The 9035-nt window shown below is 43.6% G+C and overlaps 1 protein-coding gene across 2 annotated transcripts in view; it reads left to right on the top strand.

Moving 5' to 3' along the window:
* Positions 1–3917, top strand: part of runx1 (RUNX family transcription factor 1) — a 24914-nt gene extending 20997 nt beyond the window's left edge. Inside the window, exons 6-7 of one of the 2 annotated variants that reach the window (XM_038279253.1) lie at positions 2912–3058; positions 3134–3917. In XM_038279253.1, coding sequence (XP_038135181.1) covers positions 2912–3058; positions 3134–3681 — 695 coding nt within the window. In that variant the 3' untranslated portion in view covers positions 3682–3917. The remainder of the gene's footprint in view (positions 1–2911; positions 3059–3133) is intronic. The other variant, XM_038279254.1, reaches the window with a different exon arrangement.
* Positions 3918–9035: the final 5118 nt, after the last annotated feature.

The raw sequence follows: 9035 nt of genomic DNA on the forward strand, positions 1-9035 counted from the left end.
ACCAGAACCGGAAACTCTAGAGGGAGGTCAGAGTGGTGAGTTCAGGGTCCATGGGAAAATAAGCCAATGCAGATGAATAGCAGAAATGGACTCACAGTAATAGTTTGTGGAAGCTCCTTGGTTCCTATTTGTGGGGGAGGTTGTCCAGATATGGATATAAGTTAGTGGAGGGCGGACAAGCAGACTTATTGTGGTCCAGAGGAGCAGCAGAGCGGACTGTCACAAGCTTACATGAAGAGGTCTGTGAACTGGTCAGGTGAATGTTTTCCATTTTCACAGTGAGACAAATTGATTCCTTCCAAGGCTTGAACGATGAGGCTTTTCCAGAGGATCAGGTGATAATCCTGCCGGAGATCACTAAAAGAGAACAAAGGGTTAGAACCTTGGACTCAAAGAGTCAAAAACTCAAAAGGTTAGACTCTGCTAATCTCAGAGAGGCTAGAGTAACCAATACTGGCAAACACTCTGGCGAGGAGATGGTGACAGTCTGCTGCTCATATACTGCTCAGACGGTGATGACCAACGAGCTGCAGGTGTGAGTTGTAGAGAGCAGGAACAGACCCTCCAGGCCAACAGAGGAACAATGGCACCATCTGGTGGATGCATGGAGACACTGAAAAAGAACAAAAACAACCCCACAAACTGGAACCCCAACAAGACAGATTTATTTTGTCATTTTTTATACACAAATGTATACAAAAATAAATTCTGTTTAAAACAGCTCTAGACAATTTCATTTTTTAAAGTGAAGCCTTGAAAAACAGTAATAAATACATAAAAAAATAGTAATATAATCATATGACTGTATTTATAGTTCTAACACTATATATATATATTTAAATAAAATAACCCATTTTACACAACAGTTCATCAGTGCCAGGCTCAGGCAATAGTCCCATTAGAAGGCTGCGCTGGGTGTTCCGCAGCAGGTACTGGCTTACTTCCTATTAGTTCCTCAGGTCTTATCAAGGAGTTGATCAAGTTGTGTATACCTTAGCACTACCAAATGATCCTATATGCAGGGGTCTGCACATATTTGGCCAAGGTTTGATGCCGGGGCCCTTCCTAATGCAGCCAGAGTCTAGCATTACATCCTTATCCAAATACTTTATTTCCTTTCTCATTGACTTTCATACAATCATACATAGATACAGATTCACAGTCTTATTTGAAAGCCATCCTTTTCTCGTCAAAGATAGTTTTATAGAGTGTCTTTGTATGAACGCTTGTTTTTGAATATATTGCAGTCATTTAGCAGGAAATGTGCTATTTCTACAGAAAACAATTTTGCTTGACTTAGTTCATTTAAACCATTACACAAGTATTTTGATGCTTCCCAGTTTAAAAGCCTCTTCAATTGAACTGTAGCATTTCACCCATACTTATTGATGCCTTGCTTTGCTTTTAGCATAATGGAGAAAAGACACAAGAAGAATGAATGTCCCCTATGAAAAACTCTAATTGAGCTGCTTCTGGAGGCTGTGCTTGTTCGATCATGAACTTCAGTTTCTATGTTTGTGGAATAAGGTTTTGTTGTCATGATGCGTCACCATTGTAACCACAGAAAGGTTTTTTTTGATAATTAGGAACTACTGATAGACATCTCAAAAGTAAAATATTATTTGAAGTATTTGCTTTAGTTCCTATTCTTTTTTAAAGGCATAGAAAGCAGAGCAGGAACAAGGAGATGAGAGAGAAGGAAGAAAATCAAGCCATCACTTCCATCAGTTGAGCAGTATTATGTGTTTCACTGAAGCTTATGATGTGAGACGTCAGTGTCGGCTGTATAAATACTTTCAGAAGTCCTGGATTCTGAAAGTATAAGCAGAAAGAGATAGAAATAGGCTGAGATATCAAGCATCCATTCTGTACTTTTAGATCCATCCTTGGTCCAACACACCTGAATGAAATGGTGGAATGACCTCCTCAGGATGCAGTCAGTTCCTCCAGATCCCTCTTAATCATCTAATTACTTGATTCAGGTGTATTGAACCAAAGGCACATCTAAAAGTTGCAGGATACCGACCCTCAGGAACTGGAATTGCCTGCCCCTGCGCTAGAGCATTACCCTCTTCTTGAATGACTTGGGTGGTTTGTCTGCCTTTTACTCCTTTCTGGGCCTAAACTTTGAGTAGATCATAGTGACTAAGGCTCTGTTGACACCGCAGCCTGCAGTGACCCAAATCAGATTTTTTTGGCCCATATGCAACCTGGATCTGATCCTTTCAGAACTGTCTGAACAACACGGATCCGATTTTTTTCAATGCGACCCAGGCCACTTCGCCATGTGCTCCTGAATCCGATAGGGATCTGATATTTTCCAATGCGACCTGAGTCTGAACGGCCAGGTCGGATGAATCCGACCTGAACGCCATTAATACCCGACAAAATGTCACTATTATGCGTCTTGCCATGAAGAAGCGGCAAGAAAAACAACAACCATGGCGGACGATGATGCGGAGAGCAGTGTCTATGCTTAACCATCTTGAAAAGTTTTCAAGCTTGGGAAAGATCGCTACAAGCGCTCCGGCGCTACCATCCACGTTTACTTCTGTCAACACAGAGCCGCTGGCCTGTGACATCATGGCGTCCTCTATTGCACATGAGGGACACTTGCGTCGTATGACTGCAGTTCTCACAGGAGATTACATACAAGTCGCATATATTTGGAAATGCAAACGGCAACGCAAAAACGAAAAAAAAATCGGATTTTACAAATAAATCTGAATTGAGCATTAAGGCCTGCAGTGTGAACGTAGCCTTAGATGCTAATTGTCAGTCAGAGTGGTGAGGACCTCATGTTCATGGTAGAGAAGGTAATGAAATTGTAAATTATATCATTTATTTTTCTGATATGGCTTTAACTTTACTTCAATGTCTTGACCTTCATGTGTGACTTGGTTCCTCCCAGATTCCAGACAGATCCAGTCTTCTCCATCTTGGAGCTACGATCAGTCGTATCCTTACCTCGGCCAGATCACTACTCCAGCTGTTCACACAGCTGGTCCACTTTCACCTGCTCGCTCCTCTCTTGGTGAGCTTTCCTCAAGGCTTTCAGGTAAAGCCTCATCCAACCATCTGAGTTTAAACAAGCTTAAACCAATCAATGACCTTTGTTTTTTTTTTCACGTAGGTCCGGACCTCGCGGCCTTTGGTGATCCGCGGATGGCTTTGGAACGGCCGTTCAGTTCCCTCCCCTCCCTGCCTGAATCCCGTTTCTCCAACACTCGGGTGCACTACCCTCCTACAGGAGCTGCATTCACTTACACTCCAACACACAACCCGGTCTCTAACGGCGCTATCAGCATCACCATGGCCACCGCCATGGCGTCCACCCAAACAGGACGGTACCACACCTACCTGCCTCCACCTTACCCTGCCAACACCCCTCACCAAGCTCAGAACGGGCCGTTCCAGTCCACTTCGTCCCCCTATCATCTGTACTACTCCACCACCACCGGCTCGTACCAGTTCTCTATGATGGCCGGGGGAGGGGCCAACAGTGACTCGCACTCTCCGCCTCGTATCTTCCCGCCTTGCACCACTGCCTCCACGGGGTCTTCTCTTCTACACCCTTCTTTGCCCAATCAGAACGAAGGAGTAGGTGTGGAGGTGGAATCCAGCCACAGTAGCTCGCCAACAAACATGGCTGCGGCTGAAGCCGTATGGAGACCGTACTGACTCACCTGAGATACTCTGCCGAAAGCGGATTCACCTACATTAGTGCTTCGAGTCTTCACAACATTTACGTTTTTCAGTCGAGGGAGCAAAACCAAAGTCTTTCACTCTGTGACATGGAGTCCACTCCAGCTTTTAATGTTTCTGGCTTCCTCTTGTTAGAACCAACTATTCTGATCCGTCTTCTGAAAACGTCGCAGAATGGCTGAAACTTCTTAAAACGTTTGGATCTGCTAAGGAAGAGCAAAACATGTTGCTGAACTCAGAAAAACCTGGACTTTGGTGTCTATGATTAGTATGGAGAGATTCTCCAGTTGGTTCCGAAGACGAAAAACACGAAACGGGGGGACGGTGGAAGCAGCTACCCTCCGGTTCACTGTGTGTTTTTATTACCATTGAAACGACACACCAGCTTGTTCAAACTAGTCACTAAATGAAGTGTTTTAGAAGTTTCTTAAAAAAATAAAAGAGTTTTACTTCACACACATCCAGATCCAGTGTCTGAGTGAAAAGGGTAAGTCGTTGTTTGGGTCTAGACCTGGGAAAGCCGAGGCCAGACATCTGTGGACGCTTCTCTAATGTTCCAGGTAAGTCCCGCCTGGAGGAGGCCCAGAGGAGGCCCAGAGTCTCAGGGTTGGAGCTGTAGGAGAGGGAAGTCTCTGCTCAGCCTGCTGCCTACGTGAGACCCGGTCCTGATAAGGATCATTTTTATCAAGCTGCAACTCTCAATAAATTATTTGTTTTATTTTATAACTGACTGATAAAAGCTGATTCTTATTTTCTTATATTCATAATAATCAGATATTTAATCATGTTAGTTATTGTTACGGGTAATTGATTAACAGTCTAATTTTAACCAAATATTTATATTAATGATGAGTCAACCGTGAGTCAAAGAGGGTAGGACTTGGAGACAATCCCTGGAGCTTTCAGCGTAAAACCATGACAAATGAAAAAAGTATGAACTAAATGACTCCAGTCAACTAACAAGTGAAAACAAAGTCTTGAGCCGGGCACACACTGTGCGATATTTTTAATCGTTGCACGCAGCTACAGCTCAAACTGTACGACAAAGTTCACAGCTCATGATGTTTGTTCTCACACTGTGCGATCTACCTGCTCACAATGTACGTCTAGAAACCACGTCCGACTCAGCGCCAAGAGATGGCGCTGCTCGAACTTGTAAATCTGGAGGAAGTAGAAGAACTCCCCTGTTTGCGCAAGCGCAGTTCTCGAAGTTCTGGTAAATTGGTGCGTAGCTCTGCTTCAACAGCAGGATTTACCCACGACCACCTTAAGACGGCCGACTGTTACTCCCTGTATACTACACCATGCAGGATGCATGATCAGGAGTAGAGAATTGGCCCGAAAAAGGCAAAACATCGTACATTGTATGCCCGGCTTTGGAAAGGTGCGAGTCTTCTCCGTGGCCATTGGAATTCCATGAAACATCCAGCCATCTTCTCCCACTTAGTCCTTGTCAGGGTCGCGGTGGGGCGGTGCTTATCTCTGGCTGTCTATAGGCAAGAGGTGGGACACACCCTGGACAGATCGCAAGTCTGTTGCAGGGAAAACCAGAGACACACATCCATTTACGCACGCACTCAAGGGCTGGTTATCCGCCCGCAGCAGTGTTGCAGTATTAAAGCGTGGTCTGCCCTATGTTATTCCATGCCACAATGCCAGAGGGCCAATCAGGAACCAGCTGTGGGTCCAGATTCGGCCAAGGTGGTGAGGAAGTGGGGGAGGCTTGTGTGACAATGGAGGGACATGAGGGCCAAAAAGAGCGGGGATCCAGGTGGAAAAAGGGTCCCAGCGTTCTCGCGCACCTCGCTCTTCTAGCTGGTCCAACTTCACGAGTCGTTTTCCACAATGGCGGTCATAGAAACAAAACAAGCTGGTAAGGTACCAAACAGGAAATACGCATAGTGTAGAGCGGATGTAGATTTGACCAATCAGAGGCCTCCTGTATGCAGTCACCTACAAGTATGGAGAGGTGCAGCAGTCTGTCTGCAGAAGGGGCGGGGCATATCTGCATTAACTCCAACACATGCAGACAACCTGGTTTCTGAGCATAAATCAGCCTTAACGCTTGAGGAGAATTTAGAGAAGCCAATTAACCTAACAGTCGTGTTTTTGGACTGTGGGAGGAAGCCGGAGTACCCAGAGAGAACCCACGCATGCTCAGGGAGAACATGCTAACTCCATGCAGAAAGTAAGTTCCCTCTCAGCATAACGACCATAGGTCATTGACAAACGATTGTCCCGTCTGTCGGTTCAGGTCCAGGATGGTACTCCAGGTGTGTTGCATGGTTTTAAGCTCCGCCTCCACAGTTTGGCGCCAGGTGTTACTTGGTTTTTCTCACCTTGCACTTCCTCCAAGTTTCCATTGAAGGTCTGGCCTCTCTTCTCACAGTGTGACCAATCCATCTTCATCTTCTATGGGTGACATGGGTAGGTGGCGACATTTCTCTTAATATGAAATGTGTGGTTTTTTGAAGCAATTTGCCTAAAGTGTTCAACGCCTCACGAGGCTTCATCTCACCATCACAACTAGTGATAGAATTTCCACCTCTAAATACACCTCTATGTTTTATTTCCCACATCTCCAGACATTAACCCACTGGATTTATTTAGCAGTATTTCTTTCGTCGTTTTTTGGATCTCATGGTCAGGAGTTTTATTTTCTGATGTTTTCTAATAAATATTTCAGAAGTCGTACACTTTTATGCACAAAAAAAAGAGGTTTGTGCAAGTTTTTCTTTTTTTAAGACCTCTAAAATAATGGTCCCAGTATTCCAGATGTTAAATTCAGGCATAAATCCTAACCAACATTAACCCATCCTTCGTTTTAATCGTTTTAAGTTTAGTATTTTGGTAATGAAGTAAAACTATTGCAGGGATTCTCAAAGTGGGGTTCAGGGTCTCCTGCGGGTCTTAAGACATCACATGGGGGAGGATTGCTAAGGTTTATGGAGGGCTATAACTGTAACATAAAATAGTTTATTCAATGACTATGAATGTCATTTATTTATGTTATACACAATTAAATTATGAAATGTTAAACTAAATATAGGTTTGGAAGGAAAACGCATTTATTAATAAAGGAATATATTTACATACAGTATCTGTATTTTTAACTGGTGGTTCATTCCTTGGCCACATTGTGGCTCGACCTTTCTAATACCTCAACCAAAATGATCAGGTTATCCTGAACTATCTCTATAGTTCTGCTGCTATAGGCTTAGACTGCTGGAGGACATAGGGACCCCTTTTTCATCATTCCGCTTCATTCTATCTGTTTTGTCCCACTCCTATGCTTCTTTTTCTACGTCTGCTTCTGTCTCCTTGAACCCCAGTGGGCCTCAGCAGATGGCCGCTCACACTGAGCCTGGTTCTGCTGGAGGTTTCTTCCTGTTCAAAGGGAGTTTTTCCTCTCCACTGTCGCTACAAGCATGCTTAGTGTGAGGGATTGCTGAAGAGTCAATGAGTCGATGCAATCAGCTGGTTTTCCTTAGATAGAAAACTTTGAATCAATCTGACTGGATGATCTGGTTGAACTGGAAAGTGACCTGAGATGACATGATGTGAATTGGAGCTATAGAAATAAACTGAATAGAACTGACTTAGCATATGGCTCCTGGATCAGAGTTATGATGTTTGATAGTTGCTTATGAGGTAATTTCCCTTTCCTGCTCCTAAAGTTTTTTTTTTCTCTTTATAAAAGAGGTTGCTCTCCTGGAAACAAGGCCGGCACACAGAAATTAGCATAAATGGGAAATCTAGTCTCACAGCTCCCTGCTGCAATCGGCAAACAAGCTCTGCACCGGTGGTAACCAGACCCCTTTATTGGAATGTCATTAGAAGATGGTCGGGACACAAACTAGTGTTTCTTTCACACTATGATGTTTTTTACAGACTATCTGAACACTTTAGGATCTGAGGAAAGAAGAGAACTCAGAGAAGCAGCTAAGATGTGTGCAGTGACTCTGGAGGAGATGCAGAAATCCACAGCTCAGGTTGACTGGACAATAAGTTATCTCCATGAGTCTGGCCTAAAAGGAATTTCTGGTGTGTGTGTGGAGGAATATGGAGTGAAGTTTGTTCCAGTATTGTTGCACAAAGCACATTTTATAAATAAAATTATTCTGAAAAAAACTTCTTCAAAAAAATTCTTCATAACGTTACACTTTTAAATAATCTTATTTCATTCACATATTCATTTTTAAACATTTAGTTTTTTTTTTTTACAGATTGAGATATAAAAAGTGATTTTTTATTATTATTGTGCAGCCAATAGTGTTTGCTAACGCCCAGCAGACCAATAGAAATGCCTCTTCGCTCCTCGCGGCACAGGAAAGCCCGCCCTCAGTGAAAAGAAGAACGCAATTGGAGAAAAAAGTGATTGAAAAAGACAGATTCCAACGTATGAAAGCCTTAAAAAACTAAATCTACGAAAACACAAACATTTATTTATCTGTTAAATGTTTATCGTTAAAAACGTTTTTTGAAAGGTTATTTTCTGAATTTTTTTTTTTTTTTTCGGTCACAAAACGTGTTCTTTGCTTTTCAGAAATACTGGAACAAAACTCCATACATACACTCACCGGCCACTTTATTAGGTACCCCATGCTAGTAACGGGTTGGACCCCCTTTTGCCTTCAGAACTGCCTCAATTCTTGGTGGCATAGATTCAACAAGGTGCTGGAAGCATTCCTCAGGGAGTTTGGTCCATATTGACATGATGGCATCACACAGTTGCCGCAGATTTGTCGGCTGCACATCCATGATGCGAATCTCCCGTTCCACCACATCCCAAAGATGCTCTATTGGATTGAGATCTGGTGACTGTGGAGGCCATTTGAGTACAGTGAACTCATTGTCATGTTCAAGAAACCAGTCTGAGATGATTCCAGCTTTATGACATGGCGCATTATCCTGCTGAAAGTAGCCATCAGAAGTTGGGTACATTGTGGTCATAAAGGGATGGACATGGTCAGCAACAATACTCAGGTAGGCTGTGGCGTTGCAACGATGCTCAATTGGTACCAAGGGGCCCAAAGAATGCCAAGAAAATATTCCCCACACCATGACACCACCACCACCAGCCTGAACCGCTGATACAAGGCAGGATGGATCCATGCTTTCATGTTGTAGACGCCAAATTCTGACCCTACCATCCGAATGTCGCAGCAGAAATCGAGACTCATCAGACCAGGCAACGTTTTTCCAATCTTCTATGGTCCAATTTCCATGAGCTTGTGCAAATTGTAGCCTCAGTTTCCTGTTCTTAGCTGAAAGGAGTGGCACCCGGTGTGGTCTTCTGCTGCTGTAGCCCATCTGCCTCAAAGTTCCAC

The sequence above is a fragment of the Cyprinodon tularosa genome, unplaced genomic scaffold, assembly GCF_016077235.1.
Source record: "Cyprinodon tularosa strain WSP-4 unplaced genomic scaffold, ASM1607723v1 ctg1496, whole genome shotgun sequence".
NCBI lineage: Eukaryota > Metazoa > Chordata > Actinopteri > Cyprinodontiformes > Cyprinodontidae > Cyprinodon > Cyprinodon tularosa.